The sequence below is a fragment of the Martes martes genome (genome assembly GCF_963455335.1).
Source record: "Martes martes genome assembly, chromosome: 8".
Taxonomy (NCBI): Eukaryota; Metazoa; Chordata; class Mammalia; order Carnivora; family Mustelidae; genus Martes; species Martes martes.
In genome coordinates, this window is record NC_137895.1 from 79,790,040 (window position 1) to 79,812,852 (window position 22,813).

The window sequence follows — 22,813 nt, forward strand, 5'->3', positions numbered from 1 at the left end:
GAGGCAAATTACTTATCTCTATTTCTTTAAGTTTTTCTTTTCCTCCAGATTTTATTGTTCTTTTATTTGGAACATATTCACCTGTTTCTTCATTTTGCTTAACTCTCTGTTGATTTCTTTTCTTTTTTTAAATTTTATTTGTTTATTTGACAGACAGAGATCACAAGTAGGCAGAGAGGCAGGCAGAGAGAGAGGGGTGGGGAAGAAGCAGGCTCCCGGCTAAGCAGAGAGCCTGATGCGAGGCTTGATCCCAGGACTGTGAGATCAGGACCTGAGCCAAAGGCAGAGTCTTAACCCGCTGAGCCACCCAGGTACCCCATCTCTGTTGATTTCTAACAGTAGATGAAACAACCATCTCTCCCAGTCAAGGGGTGGCCTTGTGTAGAAGCCAAACTTTGTCATTCAACCCTGACCCAACTCTTTGTCATCTCTCAAAACTTTGTGCTAATTCAATCAGCCTATTATATTTTTAAAAGCTCCTAGTAATTGACGATGTGCCAGCACTTGTCAGTTTCCCTAAGAGGATCATCTCAGCATGTACATTCAGGCTATTTGGAGGCCAGGCACTCAGGCTGCAGCTTTTAAAAGTATGCAAATATATATTGTGTTGTGGGACTATAGGTGTAAGTTCACCGGTTAGGCAATCTGGTAGTATCCCCTGGGCAGCAGTCACAAATATTGGGGCTCCAGATGAGGGAATAAGTTCTTTTCTGGGAGATACTAGTGAGCTGGAGCAAGACAATAGGAGAGCACCAAGATTGTGTTCACAGCCAATGTTCATTGAGAGCAGCTTCGTAGTTCACTATGTGTGTGATAAACCTGACTCCTGACCCTTAGATTAAAGTTCTGGGATAAGCAGAGGCCTCCTTCACAGAAAGACTGGAGAGTGTGCCTCAGTCTTCTTTCTGTGCAAATGTCCTGGGAATGGCAACCTGCTAAGAACTATCACTCCAGTTGCCACAGTTCCTCAGGACCCAGGAACACAAGACCCCATGCCCAATCAGAGCTAGGCAATTAAGAAGCATCCCCTGGGTGCCAACTACAAAAATGAGGGTGCCAAACATGAAAACCAGATTTAAGATGGCAGCATAGGACCCTCCCACAGACACACTGAATCTGTAGCTAAATATGGAACAATTTCCTCTTTAAAAAACCTAAAGGCTTTCTGAATGATGACTGCACAACAGGCAAATATGAAAGCCATGTCAAAACAGGTGGGAGTGGGCTTGCATCTTAGAGATGAGCCCCCGAAACATCTAGCTTTGGAAAAAAAAGTCTTATCCCTAGACTTAAAAAAGTCTTAGCCCCAGACTCATAGATTGTAGCAATCAGCAAGATAGCTTTTATAGTCCTGTGCATCTGGACTCACCTAACCCAGAACTCAGCTCAAAGGCAGCCAGTTTTACCCACCCAGACTTAAAGTGAAGGCGGCTCACCTGCTTATAATAAAGCTCTGGCCTGAGGGGCAAGTATCTAATATAATACATCTTGGAGCCAGCTGGAACATTCTTCAGGGACGGAAACTGGTGGGCACCATCTTTATTCTCTCCCTTTTCTGTGCTTCAGAGCACCAGTATCCCCAGAAGGGGGCTTTAACATGTGTGTGGTGCCCTGATCTTTGTGGCTGCTGCCCAGGATACACCTGTGGACTGCCTGGATCTGGAGGCAGGGAAGCTTTTGTTCCTGGTCCTATGGTATTGTAATAATTAGTGTCATCCAGAAAAGAGCTCAAATCCTGTGCCCTAATCTTTGTGGCTGTTACCAGGGGACACTTAAAGAGTAACTCAAAGCCATAGAAAGAAATACAAAATTTCCAGGAAAGGCAATTACATAGGTAAATATAAAAGACATTAAAAGTATATATTTTGTTTGTGACTCTTTTTCTTCTCTCTTATTTAAAAGATAAGTACAGGGGTGCCTTGGTGGCTCAGTGGGTTAAGCCTCTGCCTTCACCATAATCTCAGGGTCCTGGGATCGAGCCCCGCATTGGGCTCTCTGCTCAGTGGGGAGTCTGCTTCCCCCTCTCTCTCTGCCTGCCTCTCTGCCTACTTGAGATCTCTGTCTGTCAAATAAATAAATAAAATCTTTAAAAAAATAAGTACATAAATCAATAATTATAAATCTGTGTTGGTGGTATCCCGTGTGTTAAGATGTAATTTGTATGACAATAATGGCACAAAGAAGGGGGCAGGGTACAGACCTATACAGAAACTATTGAAATTAAGTTGATATTACTTAAACTAGATTTTTATAAGATGTTAATTGTAATTCCCAGAGTACCAGTAAGAAAATAGCTAAAAATATGGAAAAGATTAAAATAGTACATGAAAATATATCTGTTGGCAGTAATAGGGGAAATGACTATCAAAAATAAGATGACTTGTAGAAAAATAAATAACAAAATAACAGATGTAATTCCTACATTTTTAGTAATTACATTAAATGTAAATGGATTAAACATTCCAACTAAATGAAAGCATTGGAAAATGGATAAAAATACATGATCCAACTGTATTCTGTCTTAAAAAGACTCACTTTATATGTAAAGATGTGAATAGGTTGAAAGTAAATGAATTTAAAAGATGTGCCATGAAAACAGTAACCAAAAAAGCATTGGAGTTATTCTACTAATACCAGACAATATAGATTTTGAGGCTAAAGTTCTTACTGTAGACAAAGAACCTCTTTTTGTAATGCTAAAAGAGTCAACCTATCAAGAAAATATAACAATTATAAACAGATATGCACCTAACAACAGAATCTTAAAATACATGAAGCAAAACAGACACAATTGAGAAAGAAAATAAGTAATTCAACAGTAATTGTTGGAGACTTTAATGCCAAACTTAATGGATAGAACAACTAGGTGAAAGATGACAAGCATTCAAGAATACTTGAATAGCACTATAAATCAAATAGACCTCACAGAATCTATACAACACTCCACCCAACAAAAGCAAGATATACATTCTTCTAAGCTGCACATGAATAATTCTCTAGGATACACCATATGTTCGTCCATAAAAGAAGGGTATTAGTTTCCTGTGGCTGGTGTAACAAAGTACACAATCTTGAATACTTAAAACAATAGAAATTAATTCCCTCAAAATTTCAGTGGTTAGAAGTCCAAAATCAGTACTGCTGAGCAAAATCAAGATATGGAGATGGCTGCACCCCCTCCAAAATTTCTAGAGGAAAATCCATTTCTTGCTCCAGCATTGACGGGTTGCCAACATTTTTAGCTGGTGGCCACATCACTTCAATCTCTGCCTCCATCTTAACATTAGCTTCTGTTCTTAATTTTGTAGTCAAATTTTTTCTGCCTCTCCTTATAAGGATACATTTTATTGTATTTAGGGCCCACATAGATAATCCAGGATAATTTCCTGATCTCAAAATCCCTAGTTTAGTCACATTTGCAAAGACCCCTGTACCAAATAAAATAACATTTACCAGTTCCAGTAAATAGGACAAGTCTCAATAAATTTCAAGGGACTGAAATTATACAAAGCTTATACTCCAGCCACAAAGGAATTAAATTAGAAATTAATAACAAGGAAATTTGGGAAATTCACAAATATATATAAATTAAACAACACATTCCTAAATATATAAGTCAAGAAGAAATCACAAGGCAAATTATAAAATGTTTTGAGATGAATGAAAATCACACAACAGTGGCACCTGGCTGGCTTAGTTGGTTGGGCTTGATTTCAGCTTAGATCATGATATCAGGGTTGTGAGATCAAGCTCTGTGTTGGGCTCCACACTGGGCATGGAACCTACTTAGGATTCTCTCTTTTCCTTTATCTCTGCCCACCGCCCACAGCGCACTTTCTCTCTGTGTGTCTAAAAACATACACAAAATAAAACTTATGGGATGCAGCAAAAGCAGTGCCATGCATAAGTACAAAAATCCATATAAAAAGGATTACATACCAAAACCAAGTAGAATTTATCCTGGGAAGGCAAGGTTGGTTCAACATATAAAAATCAGTAACTACTACACCATTTAAATAGAATAAGACAAAAACCACATGATTGATCTTATCAATAGATGCAGAAAAAGCATTTCACAACATTCAGTATTCTTTCATGATAAATTCACTCACAAATAAAGAATAGATGGTAACATCCTCAATCTGAAAAAGCACATCTATAAAAAAACAAACAAACAAACAAACAAACAGAAACAGAACATCATATTTAATGGTGACAAACTGGAAGCTTTCTCTCTAAGATCAGGAACACAACAGGGGTGTCCACACTTGCCCTTTCTGTTCAGTGTGGTACTAGAGGTTTTAGCTGGACTATCACACAAAAGAAGAAGTGGGGGAAGGGAGAGGAGGGTTGAAAGGGAAGAGAGAAGAAAGGAGGGAGTTGGGCGCCTGGGTGGCTCAGTAGGTTAAAGCCTCTGCCTTCAGCTCAGGTCATGATCTCAAGGTTCTGGGATCGAGCCCCACATCGGGCTCTCTGCTCAGCAGGGAGCCTGCTTCCTCCTCTCTCTCTGCCTACTTGTGATCTCTGTCTGTCAAATAAATAAATAAAATCTTTAAAAAAAAAAAAAGAAAAAAAAAAAAGGAGGGAGTGAAAAGAGGGGAAAGAAGGGAATGGAAGAGAAGGAAAGACAGGAATCCAGGCTGAAAAAAAAGTAAAACTACCTATTTGCTGATGACATGTCTCGTTGATGGAAAACTCTAAGGAATCCACATGTGCAGAGGAGAAAAAAAAACAAAAAACAAAAATAACCAATAGAGCTAATAAACAAGTTTAGCACAGTTGCAGTATGCAAGATCAACACATGAAGATGAGTTGTATTTCTATACGTTAGCAATGAGCAATCTGAAAAGGAAACTAAGACAATTTCACTTATGATAGCATAAAAATAAAATACTTAGGAATAAATTAATCAAAGAAGTATAAGATTGTACACTAAACCCTACAAATCATTGTTGAAGGAAATTAAAGACAAATGGAAAGACTATCTATGTTTATGGATTGTAAGCCTTAATGTTAAGATGGCGATATTTTCTAAATGATATACAGATTCAGTAAAATCCTTAGCAAGATCTCAGCTGGTTTCTTTGCAGCAATGGACAAGTTGATCCTAAAATTCACTTGGAAATGTAAAGGAAAGAGAAAGCCAAAATAATCTTTAAAAAAGAAGATCAAAAAAGATTAAAAAAGAGGACTGATACTTCCTGAATTCAGAACTTAATATAAAACTACAGTAATCATGACATTTAGCCAGTAACCAAGACAATGTGTTACTGGCATAAAGACAAATAATTGAGAAATTAACTCTTACATATATGGTCAATTGATTTGCAAAGACCATTCGAAGGGAGAAAAAACAGTCATTTTAACAGATGGTGCTGGGACACCTGAACACCTACAAGCAAAAAAGTAAAGCCTGACCCCTACCTCACATCATATACTAAAATTAACTCAAAAATGGATGGAATAGGGGCACCTGGGTGGCTCAGTGGGTTAAAGCCTCTGCCTTCAGCTCGGGTCATGATCCCAAGGTCCTGGGATGGAGCCCCGCATCAGGCTCTCTGCTCAGCAGAGAGCCTGCTTCCCTCTCTCTGCCTGCCTCTGCCTACTTGTGATCTCTGTCTGTCAAATAAATAAATAAAATCTTTAAAAAAAAAATGGATGGAATACCTAAAGGTAAGAGCAAAATTACAGAACACTTAGAAGAAAACACCAGTTTCTTCTTGAATGAGGCAACACTTTCTTAGATGTGACACCCAAAGCACAAGCAGCCAAAAAAAAAAAAAAAAGAAGATAAATTAGACTTAATGAAAATTAAAAACTTTTATATCTCAACATTTAAAGGAAGTGAAAAGACAATCCATAGAATGGTGTATTTGGGGGAAAAAAAAGAATGGTGTATTTGAAAGTTATGTATGTAATAAGAATCTGTTTACCCAGAACATAGAAAGCACTCCTACAACTCAATTAAAAAAAAAGTAACCCAATTGAAAAATGAGTAAATGTTCTGCATAGAAGTTTCTTCAATATGTACAAATGGTCAATAAGCGCACAAAAAGATGTTCACTACATGTACAGGCCTATTTATAGCTCCTTCCAGAAATGGCAACTACCCCCAGAGAAATAGCAGCCTCCAGATGCTGGGTACATCTTTTTGGATTTCTATCTTTCCTAGATCTTGGTCTATATCTCTTGCCTACTTTGTGAGTACTCCGACACCTTCGAGACAAATTTTTCCCCCAGTTTAAGTTAGGGGATAATTCAGATCAAATCTCCTCCTGAGGAAAACTAGGGGAAAAATTCTGCTTGAAGGCATCAGAGTACTCACAAGGTAGTCAAAAAATTATTTATTATCTTTTTATTGAGGAAATTGATGCCCCCAAATGTTAAGTAACATCTTCCTAATGTTCATTGTATTAAATTGCAATTGTCCACTCTTCCTTACATACATGCCCTTTGCAATTTGGCTTTGCAATTTTTCTCATCAGGAGGTGGTTTATTTCCCAAGCTCTTAGATCTAGTATGGACTTGTAACTTGCTTTACTCAGGAGAATACACCAAAAGTGATGTTTGTAGCTCCTAGCCTGGGCCTTGAGAGTCCTTGGTACTACCCTCTCTCACAACACTGCCACTGCCATGACCCCAGATATATGAGAACGTGAGAGGTCAACCAACTGTGGACTTGTGGAAAATTATTGCTGTTGTTTTAAACCACTGAATATTGGGGGTAGTTTATGGTATGGCAGAATACATAACCAATTCAGTCATTCAGCCAGTAAGTGGCATCACACACACATGCACACAAAGATATGTCCCATGTTGTTTAATCCATATAGCTTGGTATTGGAAACTAAGAAATAATTTAACCTGCATTCATAGCTTGCCTCTTCCCATTAAGCATCCAGGAACCACAGCCTGGGTGAATCCTAGCAAATGCTGATGGTGGTAGAGCAGCACAGGCAGTTGAAGAGAGGCAGGTCTTGGCCTTTACAGAGCAGTCTGCTGAATAAAGACCTCCACTGGGGTGGGGGCAAGTTTCTTACTTGCTGCTCTGGAATGAGTTGCTACTAGTCTCTTGTGGCAGAAACCAGGGTGCAGAGGACAAGAGGCTCTCTTAGCACCAGTGATGCTTACTCTGGCCAGGATGCAGTGCTGAAAAGGCCAGAGCCTTTGGGCTACCCCTACCACTGCTGGGGTGCACTCCTTTCCCCACTGTCCCAGGAAAGGTAGAACCTCTCCTTCTTTTATTCATTCCACAAATAAAGTATCCACTGTCCTAGACACTATTCTCAGCTATGTGTGCTGAGGGCGCTACAGTGAATAAAACCAAGTTCCTTCCCCCTTTGAGCTTCTATTTCAGTGGAGGAGACAAACAGTATGCATGGATCAGGAACTCCTGAGTGCTTTGAGGAAAAGACAGGGTTAAGGTGAGGACAGGGCGTACAATCTGATTTGGATGGCAGGGAAGACTTCTCTAAGATGACACTTGAGTAGAGACCTGAGTGAAATAGGAACCACATGCAGATCCCGGATTAGTGATTCAGTGAGGGGACAGTACAGTCAGTGCACCTGAGGCTGCAGCGTTCCCGGACTGTCAGAGGTACAGTAGACAGCTGAGGAACTGGAGCCGGCTGACCGAGGTGGAGAGAGAAGTGAATCACGTCATGCAGAATGGACAACCAACAGTGAAGAACTAGATTTTATTCTGTATGAGATGTTACCTCTATTGATTACTGTATACCAGCACATGGTACTAAAGAAGTTTGTTGACAGAATGGGGAAAAATAAAGTTGGTATCATAAGGCAAGCTATACCCAGTCATGGCAACACATGACTCATTTATGAAATATGTAATTCCTGGGCCCACCTACTTTATCAAAATCTCTGTATATAAAGCCCCAGAGCCTGTACTTTTTATTAAAAAGAACCTCTCAGGGCACTTGGGTGGCTCAGTGGGTAAAGCCTCTGCCTTCACCTTAGGTCATGATCTCAGGGTCCTGAATCGAGTCCCACATCTGGCTCTGCTCAGTGGGGAGCCTGCTTCCCTCTCTCTCTCTGCCTGCCTCTCTGCCAACTTGTGATCTGTTTGTCAAATAAAAAAAATCTTAAAAAAAAATTAAAAAGAAACTCTCATCCTTATAATGTATGGCTGTGTATGCAAAGGATACATACCAAACTACAATATGTGTCTCAGGCACATTATAGTTCTGAGTAGAAGTAACTTAAAGAAATTTTAACTCTAGTTAAGTTTCTAAAATCAGCCCTTTCAAGGACTACTCCCCATCTTTTGTAATTTAGGCTTAGCTAAAGATCAGTCTGGTAGTGAATCCTACACCAGTGCATTCAGTATCTGTTGGATGAGTGGCAAGTATCTGAAGAGTATAGACCTCAAGTATGTTGGTCATCCTATTGTACAGCTTTTATCACAGTAGGAACGGTAGAACTCATGGCATTTTCATAATTGCTGCAGCAGTAGGGAAGTTCTAATCTAAATGAAGCACAACTTGCCTAGGTTACAAAATATTTAAAATCCTTGATTTAGATAGGTGAATTAGCAAATGCATAGATCAATGAGATTTCTAGCCTATTACCAGATATTGCATTATGCAGAACTATCCAAACATTCAAAAAACCTTATGCTAGAAAACAACTTAAAACACAATTTAAAGAGAAAAAAATTTATTGCAATATAAAATGCACTTATAAAATGTCCACAGAAGGCATGTAATTCTTCACTGCTATATAAATTTACCTGGAATATTTTGATCACCTTCTATTGTTATGATGATGTCACCTAAAACATATTGTAAACAATGAGTTATACTCTATAACAAATGCATCACTGATTTTCAGCAATCTTGGTTTAATAATAATTAGTTTTAAGACTATATAATCACATCTATATTCTGGAATGTCCATTTACTTTCATGTAGTGTAGTAGAATTTAGACTATAATTGCACATGAATGGTACAGAAAAACATTCGCCACCAAATTATTTTATACCTTCATGACAGGTTTTACATTCTTTCAGATTGAAAATACAGGCTTCAGCTATCGTCTGCAACACAGCTCTAGGATTCTCATTGCAGTAATTTGTGTATATGTGTGTCTATGTGGGCACCCATGGAACGGCTTAAAGTGTATCTTTAGTAAACAAGTGCAACATTACTGCCAATTACTTTGCATGTTTAAATATTATAGTCTGATTTTTTGTAAACAAACAAAACCCCACACAAATACTCTTAACTCTAGAAAAAAAAATCCTGTCAACCCATTACTCTAATATGCTTTACTTGAACACACATTGAATTTTTGAAAGGTGCATATAGTACCTTAGATAATAAGGTATAAAAATGTGTTTCATATTTTATACTATGAAATGTGCATTTCTAATGTTTTATGCAGCATAAAGTTTTTAGATCAAGAAATTCTAAATCCTGGATCCCCACAGTTCATTTAGAAAACTCTCAAAGTTATGGCTCTTGCAGCAGGTTTATCAGATTTAACATAACAAAGTGTTCTATCTCCTTCCCTATTTCAAGTATCCGAAAAAAAAAAAAAAGGCTCACAATTTATGTAGGTTGTAACTGAAAATGCAAAGCTTTAAACAGTTAAGTGTGTTCTGAAATAAGATATAAATTGAAAAAGTTTCTTAAGTATTTAATTTATATTAGGCTGATAAGTATTAGGACTTTCAGACAATTTTATTAAATCTGAGTATTTCCTCAAAAATAATAAAGAACACAACTTGCCTATTAATACATGGTTCTGGGATTCTGGAGAAATATCAATCTTGATGTTTAAAGCTTTTCAACATTGTTGACCTTAGTTTTGTTTTCTTTTTAATGATGTTAATTTAATATTCAATCTGAACATAAGTATTTAGCCTCAAACTACTTATAATGAAATGACTTACTTCTGAAAAGAAAACTTTAAAGCACTAGAAAGAGAATTTACTAAAGCTGTTTAAATGTCTTTCAGTGTCATCAGAAATCCTACAGTATAGAAAGTATCTGGTACCTTTAAGGATTCAGAATGAACTGATCTTCTGAAATTCTAATGCCAGTTAAAAAAACCAAAAAAGTCAAATAGAAAAGACTGCTGCAATAAAGCACTGATTCTAAAAGTTGCAGACATGATCCCATCACCTGAGAGCTAAGCACTGCTTCTCAGAGTCAGCAACTTCTCACCTTTACCTAGGCACATTAAGTTCTCAGCTGAGAAAATAATCTAACCTGGTCCTTAACATATTCATTAAGTAGTATGAATATTTTAAGGTCTTTCCCCCTTCAAGAAAAAAACTTGATGTCTCACTAAATAGTAGGAAGGAGTGTATCTTACTTTGAGACGTTAGACTTTCTGGAATTGGCCCAACTGTATAAAATTTTAAGAAATGTGTAAAGTATGGAATCATTATTATTCTGTGAAAACAGTGTGACAAAATTAAACATCACTATGTCGAACCCTTTTCTAGCATCAACTCAAAAATAGAAATCATGAGTCTTCTATAACCTTAATTTTAAAAACACACAGAAGTGAAAAGTGCTATTTTTCAAAAAGTACAATTTTTTCCCTACTATGTATCAACATGGAATGATTTCAGTTCTCCCGTACTAAAAGCTGGACTTTTAAAAAACTAGTGTTGTAATGCTTAATATAATGATTTTAATCAGCGGTGGCTTCACTTTCAGCGGGACCCCTAATAAGTCTTCGAATTCCTCTTTTTCCTGCGGGACCTTTCGGTTTAGCAAAACTCTGCTTATGTGCATGCTGCTTTGGGTGTACTTCTTCATAAAGGAAGTCTGCTGTCAACTCATCCCCATTGTCTATTTCGATCTGTAAGAGATGGAATCAGTCAGGTGTGATCCTATATGAAAAAGACAACATTCAAAACTGAATACAAGCAAGGAGCCAGTTTTCAGGTGTGAAAGCTCACAAATAAATACATAATACCCATTCTAGCAAGAGAGGAGAGTATCAAGGACCATATGTAAATAGTTTCACTTTCACCTTTGGGGAGGGTGCACTGCATGAATACATAATCAGCAATAATAATTTGCTAATTGGTTCCCTCTTTCTTCTCCTATTTAACTAATGTATAAGAAGCTACCACTATATTCTCAGGTTGTTCTGCTTTGGTACACTATACATATTCAAGAAACATTACTCATTGGCCCCTTTGTTACTTGAGTCACTTGAAATCACTCTAAACAGGGCCAAATTTGGCCTGAATTTAGAGTGTGTTTTACATTTTTAAAGGGTTATAAACATAAAATAACAAAATAAACAAGAATATGTAACAAAGACCATATGTGGCCTGGTGAAGCCTAGAATAATTTCTATCAGGTCTTCTAGTAGAAAAAGTCAGCCAGTCCTTGCTAATCTTAAATTTAAAAAGCTTGAAGGGTTCAGTACCTAATATACTGGTAGTTTTAGGGACCTGTGTTTTAATGAGCTGAAGGCTCAAGAATAAACCATATCTTTCCCCATGCCTCATTTGCATTTAAGAAAATAAATTTAATAAAATCGGTAGCGTAGCTCCCCAAATTCAAATGTTTATGCCCATTCCCTCCTTTCTCAACAACCAGATTCTCAACCATCCATGATTCAGTTATAAACGGAGACTGCTGATTCCAGGGTCCTGGGATCGAGCCCCACATCGGGCTCTCTGCTCAGCAGGGAGCCTGCTTCCCTCTCTCTCTGCCTGCCTCTCTGCCTACTTGTGATCTCTGTCTGTCAAATAAATAATAAAATCTTTAAAAGGAGACTGCAGTTCCTTATTCACAGCAACTGTTGAGACAATCACAAGTATGTAGCTCTAGCAGCACTGTCCAACAGAACTTGCTGCAATATGGAAATGTTCTCTAAATTCTGCACTGTCCAATACAGACAGTAGCCACTAACCACAAGTAGCTAATGAACACCTGAAATGTGGCTACTGTGATTAAGAAACTGAATTTTAAATTTTACTTAATTTTAATTTAAATTTAAGTAGCCATAGTTACTTATGGCTACATACTAGAGAGTACAGATCTATAAGGACACTGGAGAGATAACAGATCACCCTCAAGCACTTAGAGAAGACCCTAACGATTTATGATGAGAACAAGAAAAAAATACATTCATTAATAAATCATAATACATCACAAACTACATAGAAAAGACAATAAAGATCTAAGAAAACCTGAAATTTAAAAGTAGATAGGTAATTTTACCTTTCTAATGACATCCATTTGTAGTTGTCTTTCTACAATTTCTAGCAGAGGGCTCTTGCAGCTAGAATACAGCATCCGTTCTCTTATACTGCATGTGTATCCAGGCATTGAATAAATAAAAACTGTAAGTTAAAATAGTAAATACAATTAGCAATACATCAATTAAAGCTAATAACTAAGCCTCACAGAACTCTAAGTCCTCTGAGCAAGAAGTGATAATATAGTGCTAAAAAATCAGTAAGCCAACTGAAAATAACATGATAAGACAATATATTATATACCTATGGACTCCAAATAGTCGCCTTCATGGGAATGTTTATACAGGAAGAAATGGTAACGTGCTGAATCCTTGGGAATCCTCTTTGGCAAATCTTTTAGTTCTGTATTTGTTGTGTTGGCCAAAATTATAATCTCATTTTTTATATCTATTTCCTGTCAATAAGAAATACATTCATTAAAACAGGTACACAGCAATTTCAAATTTATAATTAAAAAAAACTAGGAGACAAAGGGAAACTTACACAGGATTGACTTTTCATAATGAACACATATTGTCTCATAGTTTTAAGAAAATTAATTAAAAAATCAGGACACAATTTTAAATCCATTAAAAATAAACCTTGTATAAGCCATGAGCCACCAGCAACAGCAGCCATTTCATAATAATCACCATGTATCTCTTACCAATTGCACATAGTTGAGCTGTCTGTTACTTAATTGTTCCAAAGCCTGAAAAGCTTCTCGAGAAATAGGAAATGCTACTCCTTGTAGTGTCTGATGCTTAGTGTCCACACCCACGTCAGTCTGTACCTAAGTATGACAGATTTAATTTAATGAAGTTTTAGTATTTAGCAGTGTCATACAGCAAAGATAAGAAAACCCAGTCTCTATCAAGTGCCATTCCACCCTATCCATTTTAATGTAAGTAAAATTAACACTTAAAATACTATGAACTTAAAAGCCAAGTAATTTTTCACGTTTGTTCCTGTCTGCTAGCATTCTGTCAACATGCAGAGTGCATGACACATCTTTATGAAATGTTGGGAGTGAACACTTGAGTGAGTATGCAGTGTTAGTGGGGCTTTGGGGGGAGGTTGTTTCTATGTTTGGTTTGGCACATTTGCAATGAACTATGTAAGTTCCTGCAAGTGTCCTCAGATTACACCTTTAATTACAAAATTTTACTTGATAAAATTTATGAACAGTGTGGTATCTATACAATATGTACCAAACTTTACTTTGTTCTGTTAGACAAAATGCAACACAAACACCATGCATTGAATTGAAAGGAGTACAAACAGTATACAAAGACACAACACAGCTCAACAAATTATACTACTGCAGAAGTTCCAGACTTTGAGCTTTCATTACTAGAAGAGTACTTCAAGAAAGCTTTCAATGCACATGTTTTAAGACTTGTATACTCAAATGATAGCTAGTATAGGGTCTCATTTGCAGTGTTGCAACAGAAAGTCAAATAGAAATTTTACTTTAAAAAAAAAAACGAATGGAGATTCTACAGCATAAATGATACTGGATAATGAAAACATCATAGAACATATGCAAATGCATACCCCAATACGATCCTCTGGGTTCTGATTGCAAAGAATAAAACAAACTATCAAACTTAAAAAAAAATCACATAAAAATCTTTACTCAAATAACTTGAGTTAAAATAATATAAAGATAGATCCTTGCTATCAGGTTAATATTAAATAATATTCAATCACTTTCCAGACTGATTCCTACTAGTTGGTTACTCAGACCAGGGAATAGTCTTTTCTGCTACTTGTTCTTTCCTATAAAATCTCACTAAAAATATAGTAGTTATTCTAAATTGTAACTAGAAGAGCTGCAGTAAACACATTAGAAATATGATAAACTATAATATGGATGAAATTTATTGACTCTAATGTAACTGAGCTAAACAAGTACTCAAAAAACCATCTCCCATATATACATATGTATCCAAGTAGTGTCCATTGAAGTTAATTTATAGAGCTTCTGGAAAAACTAAATTATCTCATAGCATTTACATTTTACTCTCTTTAGTCACCAAACAAAATAAGATAATAAAACAATAGAATATAACAAAACAAACCTGCTTTGGCAACTTCATTAGATAGAATTCTTTGCCCTAAATGGCTAACATACATTTTCCCCATTTATTTAGTATTTGAAGTACAAAGTTAGAAAAAAAAGTTGTACTTCCAACAGGAAGATTAACTATTCTGATACATACAAATATAGGAGAAAGCTACTTATGAAATTCATACAAATTTTAATATTTACTTTCAACTTTTTTCCTGAAAATACACTGAGCACATAGTCTTGTCTCTAAACTATACAGAATAAATGCAAGCTACCAGACTTACTTCTCTATTTACCTCTATATCTATTAATTAAAAATATCTTTTCAAACACTTAAAATCTTGCAAGAATATCAAAACTGTAATTTACCTCATTAATTTTAATCTGCCGTAATTCTTCCTCAGCTGCAGTCAAGGGGGCAGGAGAAGACTGTGACACCAAGTATTTTTTATAACCATGTAATGATACATCTTCCTGTAAACACAGAAATGGATTGTTACTAGTTATTCCCTAGAAAATCTCCATGAAGTCACTCTAGGAAAAACAAAATTATTAATTAACAGAAAAATTTTCTTAAGATTTTATTTATTTGACAGAGAGAGAGACAGTGAGAAAGGGAACACAAACAGGGAGAATGGGAGAGGAAGAAGCAGGCTTCCCACTTGAGCAGGGAGCCAGATGTGGGGCTCGATCCCAATACCCAGGGATCATGACCCCAGCTGAAGGCAGATGCTTAATGACTGAGCCACCCAGGCACCCCAGAAAATATTTTGATTAAAAAATAGTATAAGAATTTTACTATTTCTTATTTTTCAAAAATCCTCTATTTTTTAGGCTTCAAAAAATCTTAAGGGGGAGTATTACTCATTTCCTAAAGTTTTCTAATTATTAAACTGGTATGAGTGTGTTGGTGATGATGCCAGTCACATGATGAACCTGGTCTATAGGACAATTATAATTAACATTCTGGGGAAATCTGCCTCATAACTATTCAATAATCAACACATTCAGATTCTGAATTCTTTATTATAATAATTTATATAATTTCTCTATAGTTATTCATAGAAAATGATTGTAGCCCTTATTTAAAAGAATAAAATATTCTAAAAAAGCCTACTCTTTCATTGAAATTTTGTGATTTGAAAGCAGCAGAGGGAGAGGGAGAAGCAGAGTCCACATTGAGCAGGGAGCTGAGGTGGGGCTTGATCCCAGGACCCTGGGATCATGACCTGAACCACCCAGACACCCCACCATATAAATCTGCAACAAATTCTTAATCATAATTTAACTAATAAATGTCAAAAATATCTAAAAATTACCATCTCTTTCAAGGAGTCTCTCATTGTTCTGAGCCTGTTTCCCTATCCTTAAAATGAAAAGGTTGAACTAAATGGTTAAACTAGATGATCTCTAAGGTATAGTGTAGTTCCTAAAGACTAACAAAGGATATTCCAACCTATTTTAAAAGGATTAGTACATGTTTTAGTCAACTTGCTTATCATATGAAATACAGTAGTATTTTCTCCTTTTTATGTTTACAGATTCATTAGTCTGATTTCATATCAATTACCCATTCCTAGGAGTTCTTATATTGGTTTAATTGCAACATGTAGAATCCACATATATAAAAATATAAGTTTTGTACCTTTACTGTTCCAAATACTTCATCTTTAATGTGGCCACCTCCGAACTCCTTTTTCAGAGTTGCTCTTGTAGCTGCATACAACATTTTCTGACGAACCTAGTAAGTTGTGAAAGTTCACTTAGCAGTTTATAGATGAAAACCATCACTACAAGAGAAAGTACTTTCTGAAGGTATAAAATCTTCAAGCACAATAAACATAAACTGTGATAAAGCTGAAGCCCATGGGCTATAATACGCTGAAGTATATGTGTATAAATAGTCATCATAAACCTTCATCTATTAAGGTAGATTTTAATTTATAATAGGTTGTATTTTACAAAAAGTGGGAAACTAATTTTTTAAAAATTACTCACTTCTCAAAGTATACAATGAGTTCAAGAATTTAAAAAAAAAACCTCCTTAAAATACTACTTTATAATATGAGGAAGAAAATATCACTTGAAGTAACCTGAATACCAACACTTTACATTCTTAAACAGCTTAATTAGTAACACCTGATCTTGCAAATCTAGATCAGATGTTACTAATTAAGCTGTTTAAGAATCAAATGTTCATGGCATATACCATTCTATGAGGAATACAAAGATGAAAACAACTACATATAAACTAGTATTAAAGAATCTAATAGCAACTGTTGAAAACTATTAAAGGTAACTAACTGCCAACCAATAGAAATCGTTTTATAATACTGAACCGTCAAATCCAGTAGTCTGAATCAGTCTGCTAACTAACTTTCTTAAAAGAAATATTTGCGTGTATGCCCATCATTTGAATGGTAGCTATTAAGAATATTTACTATAATATTCAATTAAGTCTCAGAAGTATTCAAAGTATTAATGTCAGAGCACAATCATTTATATATAATTGCCAAAGATATTTAAATTTAAAATCAGTAATAATTCTATTCATTTGAAGGGCAAGACTTCTGAATCTAAGTACATTACTCCCGATTCCACATTACCAATAGAAGGATTTTCTTCATGATCATTCCCTTCTATGGGAAATAACTATTGCTTCTTAACTTTCTCTTGCCCTTGGAATATTTCAGGAAAAAAAAAAATTCTAGCATTTAATGTTAAACAAGTTACAAAAAAATTACTTACATGCGAATGATCTGGAGACCAGGCAATGAATATCCATTCATATCCCTGGGCATTCTGAGAATCTAACCTGAATAATATATAGCACGGCTGTTTGTCCTCCAGTAGGGGTAAAACAAAGGAATCATAATCCTTATCCCAGGAATCTGAGGGCTGACTACATGATCCAATCACAAGTTTCTCTATGAAGAACAATTTTTAAAAGATACATGAAATGTTTTAAATGCCAAATGGTAATGAAGAAAAGAATAAACTAATAATACAGTTATCTCCTATTACTATTATTCACATCAAGGAGTTAAAATAGGGGGCACCTGGATGGCTCAGACAGTTAAGCAGCTGCCTTGAGTTCAGGTTGTGATCCCAGGTTCCTGGGCACTGCACCAGCCTCCCTGCTCAGCGAGAAGTCAGCTTCTCCTTCTGCCCCTCTCCCCAACCCCACCCCCCAACTTGTGATCTCTTGCTCTTTCAAATAAATAAATAAAATCTTAAAGAAAAAAAAACAGGAAAATTTTATGACTAACATGGTTAAAATATTAAAAAACACAAGAAACATATGATAAAATTTTATTCGTATTTAAAAATAGCTGAGTTGGACAGCTGAAGAATATGTGATTATAGTCTATCTTCCAAAATGTTTATGCTGTAAGTTATCAACAAATATGTATTATGTGTTATTGTTCAAAGGTAGAATTCTTGAAACACTGAACTGTGCAATAAGAAATATTAAAACCATGTTTACTGCCTACTTGACCACGAAGCTACAAATAAAACATTTTGTGCAGAAGCATAAATTGGTGCAGCCATTTGGCAGAATCAAGTAAAATTGTGAATGTTCTCTGCATAGAAAATCTTTTGCACGTATGTTCACTGCATTATGTGAGAACAGTAGAAGCTGCAAGTAGCCAAAGTGTTCATCACTAAGAGAATGATGACAGAATATGTGATGAATTATATCTTATTATATTATATATTATGAATTCAAACTTAAAAATAGTGAACTGTCAAAACTAATAACAAAATAATGTTTACAGAAAAAAGACACAGAACAAGACAACAGTTTACATGAACTTAAAAACTGAAAACAGCACTATCTAGGGATACATATAACTGCAGAAATATGAAAATTCCTAATATAGTTGCCTCAGGAAGAGGAGGTCAGGAAGTGAAACGGTTTAAATGGGACGCCCTTATATCACAAAAATATTAAGTCTAAAAAAAGCTGAAGCAAATATGCTAAAACATTAGCAGATATTAAGAGGAGATGGAAGTATTTGTTGTTTTATTTATTCTTTATAATTTCCTTATTTTAAAATTTTCCTCAAAACAAAAAGTAAGATCAGAAAATGATTTAGGAAAGAATATGATTTTCCTTCTGTAGTGATCCTAGTTAGACAAACTTTTCCATTTTAGTCACTTAACTAGTCAGTTAGGAAGTGATGGCTTTTAAAAAATTTAGTTCAATATTCCTAAAATAAGCTGCTTTACAGTATATGTTTATTCCTATTAAGTGTGGTAATATGTATTTACAACAACTGCATATTTTTCAAACTACTCTGGTATTTTTAATATATAAGTAGAAAATGAAAAGCAAATTAAGTTTACTTCCAGTTTGTAAAAGAACAAGTTATTCTTCCAAAGCAAAATTATCTCCAGGTATTTAAGAAATTAGACCAGTGGAATATTTTACGATACTCATTTGTGAGAATATTAATTGCCCAAATTCAAATATAGCCAAATTAAAAGATTCTCCCACCCAATTTCCCTGCTACCGAATGATTCTGAAAGGATCAATTTACGGTTTGTTACATTCCTAGAACTTTGTCCCAAAAACAAGAAAGGAGGAATCATTTCTTCACCACAAACTGCAATCAAGCGGAAAAGACGGGAGCTTGAAATCCTTTGCTTCTACTTCAAAACTAACTTTACTGAGTAACAATTCTCAAGTAATGCTTTTGGGCAGGTGGGGAAAGAATCACCTGTTTACTGATTTCCATTCCAGAGACGGAAGCATTAACATTAGAAATGGATTGTGGTACAGAAACTGAGACAAAAAGTAAAAGAGGAAGATGTCACACTAAAAAAGCATCTTTCTGTTTCCCTGTCAAGTACAGAATTCAGAGAGTAGGCAGCGGCCGATGGGACATGACCAAATGTACAGGATCCACCTTATCTAAAGGCAAACTCTGAACTTGCTTCACCTTAATTAATAGTTCCAATCACTGACAATGTCTTAGACATTTAAAAATATAACATTCAATAATCTAAGGACAAACAGTATTTAAAAACGTGTAACTAACCATTTTCAATAGATATTTTTAGAAGTCTGTATTTTCCATTTCTTGCTCTGGCAAAGATATCTTTAACATCTTCACTTGCTGTGGAAAAAGATAAAGACAAGTAAACCTATGTTTTATACTTATGGATTAATACTTTCTAATGCTACTTAAATAAGGAGAAATGAACTGTAATACAAAAAAAATCCTGAGGGCGTAGCATCCCCTTACTATCAGTAATTTAAACTGTAAAACTTGAAGATGTAACAGTGGGCACTGTACACAGCTAAGAAACAAATTAATATAGCTTAAAAGTATATTAATACATTAATTCTGTTTTAGCTAGATAATTCCAAAACAGAAATAACAACTGGGAATGAAAGTATTAAAGTTAGGGGTGCCTGGCAGGCTCAGTGGGTTAAAGCCTCTGCCTTCAGCTGAGCGTCCTGGGATTGAGCCCGGCATCTAGCTCTCTGCTCGGCAGGGAGCCTGCTTTCCCCCTCCCTCTCTGCCTGCCTCTCTGTCTACTTGTGATCTCTGTCTGTCAAATAAATAAATAAAATCTTAAAAAAAAAAAAGAAAATATTAAAGTTATTCAAATCCAGTAATGAACAAATTACAATTTTAAAAAACACCACTATTGCTTGGTTGAAAATTGTTGAAAACCTCTTCTAGTCCAATTTCAAAATTATAATAAATTCATTTTTATATTTTTACATTAAAAACAACAGTACATATCAGATATCTTATCCCGATTAAACAAAAAGTCAATAAAATACATTCAAGCTTATACTTCTGGTAATACTTTTCTAACTCGTATTTCTCAAAAAGCTACAGTTCACTAAGCAAATACATATTTAATAACCCTCCTGTTCCTATTAAAGCTTCAATTTCATTCTGATTTCACTCTTGGGTTGTACACTGAGAGCAAGAACCACTATTTAAGTAGTGATTGTTGTAAGACTCAAACATGAAAATCAATAACAACATATTTAAATGTCAAATTAACTCGGACAAACAAAACAGTGTTTTTAGGTTTGAGAGTAGTTTGCTTGTGTTTGTGTGTGCAGGGAGAGCTGTGGGGTGGTCAAAGACTCATAGGAACAAGTAAATGTTCTTCTGGGGAAAAGATTCGTTGTCTATTAACAGGAAGAGCGTGGGCTTATATTAGCACTCGTTAAGTAATCGCGAGTAACCCCGGGATATATTATTTGATTCTGATGAGGTGAGCGCTTCCAGACTGCCCATTTTCAAACCAGGAAATAATGGAGGTCAGATATAACTGCACATTGAACTGCCTTCACGGGATTATTGAGAACAGCCACAAAGACCAGACTTTTCAGTTCCCTGGGGAAGTACCTAAGAGAAAGATCAAAACAACCCGTACTCGGGATTTCTCAGAACATAAATTCCTGTTTCCACTTTGGAAGAAAATGCGGAAGAGTCTGGGAAGCACCTTCATTGGAAATGAAAAAGATTCCAAGATCTTTCGCTTTTTAATCAAAATCTTTAACAACCTCCTTCACAGAGTGAAAAGGCAAATTCGCCCGTCTCTCTACAGCAAGAGGAGCCCCAGCCGGTTCCACGGTTCCAGGTCTCCCCTACCGGATAAAAAGGGGGAAAGTTGGGCTACCATCAGGGGCGGTGGAAGGCACGCCCCCTTCACCCAGGCCTCCTCGGAAACCAATTTCCTTCGCTTCTGCGAAATTTCGGGTCAGTCTGTAACGTGGCGGCAGCCGGGCCCGGCTGGGAGGGACGCAGGCCGGGAGCGCCCGGGACCAGAAAGCTCGGACAGGCGCAGAGGCCCGCCCGCCCGCGAGATCGGCTCCCTTCCCCCGGGCCCGACTCCAGCCCTGCTAGTCCCGCAGCCCTCCCGGCTCACCCCGGGCCTCCCGGGAGCCCCTTCCCTGCGCGCCGCTCCGGGGGCCGTTACCTTGGATGCCGGTCTGATGGGACATGGCGGCGGCCGCGGGCTCCCGGCTCCGGCGCTAAATGCTGAGAGCGGCCCCGGCCGGCGCCTCCAGGAAGTGGCAGCTCCTCCGCCGGCCGCGGCGCGTCATCCGCCTGCGACCCGCGGCCGCCCCGCCCAGTTAGGTCGACCGCGTCCTCGCGCGGCCCTGCCGCCCTCGCTTCCTCCTCCCCCGCGCGCTCTTCGGAGGGCTACAAACGCGTCTCCGCAGCGCACTTCTCCAGCTGTCTCGGGGCGGGGGGTCCCTGCCCTGGCACTTGCCCCCGCTTCTCCGGTCCCCACCACCGTGAGACCCCGCAGAGCCCGCAGGATGGCCCTGCTCTTTGGTGCCTGCTCCCCAGCGACCCTGCCGACATCGCCGTTCGCTGCTTCAGCGAAAAGATGCTCAAAAATGTAAATGACCATTTTACTGAACATGTATTTTCAATTTTAAAAAGATATGCACAGGATCTTTCTTGGTTCACTCTTCCGGTAATCTATACAATATAAAGGGTCACTCCTTTCCCCGTTTTTAAAAATGAGGATTAATGTATAGGTGGTCGCCCATCAAAATATCCCACACTTTTAAATTAATCTCAGACTGTTAACTTTTCTTTTTTCAGTTGGGTCCATTAAGAGACCAAGTTTTCCTTTCTCTTCATTCCAAAAAGAAACAGACTTTAAAAGTGAGAAGGTTAGCTGATTTGAATACTCCTTTGGGGTCAATTTTATCCCTGCAAACTATGTTTGCCGCTGTGCTTTAGAGTGGCCGTTTATTCTTGAATTATTTATTCAGGATTCATTGGGATAAATTTGTAAGATAACAGCAGATATTATTAAAAATTCTTCCCCATTTCTGCTCTTAAGAATGTGTATTTTCCTTCTCAAAGGTAATTTTAATACTTTTGTACTACTTTTCTACCATCCCTAGATTATAGTTCCCTAGGTAGAAAACTGGGTCTTTTGTTTTTAGGGACTGGAACTCACGAATATACAAAATTACAATCTGCTTATCAACAAATACTTTCTTCAACCAATAATAGAAATGCAAGTTAACAAAATCACTCTTCAAATACAATGTATTTTTTGCTAGCCATTAACTATCAGGCTTGCAATTGTTTTTTTCTGCCAGGATCACAGAAAAGAAGATTGCTATGTTCTGTTCCTTGTTATCTAAACTTTGTTTCTCAAACAGATCATCATATTATGGAACAAGTAAAATTTAGTCTGAGTTTTGTAACTTATTTGGATTTAAGAAATCTAGATAGAGTTTCATTTTAACCAAATTCTTACTGACACAACAGTTCTTTCCGATTTTCCAGTTTTGATTGCTTTGTTGAGCAGAGAGAAAATTGCAGAGTTCATCTTCAATTTTTTGACTGATTCACATCTTGGTGACTGGGGAAAATTGCCTAAGATGTTGGCATTGCTCAAAAGTACTGATAAGAAAAAATAATGAACGGTCCCATATTTATGCTTAGAAAAGACCGTGGTATGACTAGCACTAAAGAATAGGAAAATACAGTTAAGTTGGATAGGA

General features: G+C 36.7%; 1 protein-coding gene across 1 annotated transcript; it reads right to left on the bottom strand.

Annotated features, from left to right (window-relative positions):
- Nucleotides 1–8,662: 8,662 nt before the first annotated feature.
- On the bottom strand, nt 8,663–21,383 carry TWF1 (twinfilin actin binding protein 1). The gene is made up of 9 exons (XM_080811933.1): nt 21,259–21,383; nt 19,350–19,427; nt 17,053–17,231; nt 15,950–16,045; nt 14,674–14,778; nt 12,898–13,023; nt 12,495–12,645; nt 12,214–12,335; nt 8,663–10,834 (listed from the first exon to the last, which is right to left on the bottom strand). The coding sequence occupies exons 1-9, from the start codon at nt 21,281–21,283 to the stop codon at nt 10,664–10,666; spliced, it is 1,053 nt and encodes a 350-aa protein (XP_080668059.1). The 5' UTR covers nt 21,284–21,383; the 3' UTR covers nt 8,663–10,663.
- Nucleotides 21,384–22,813: the final 1,430 nt, after the last annotated feature.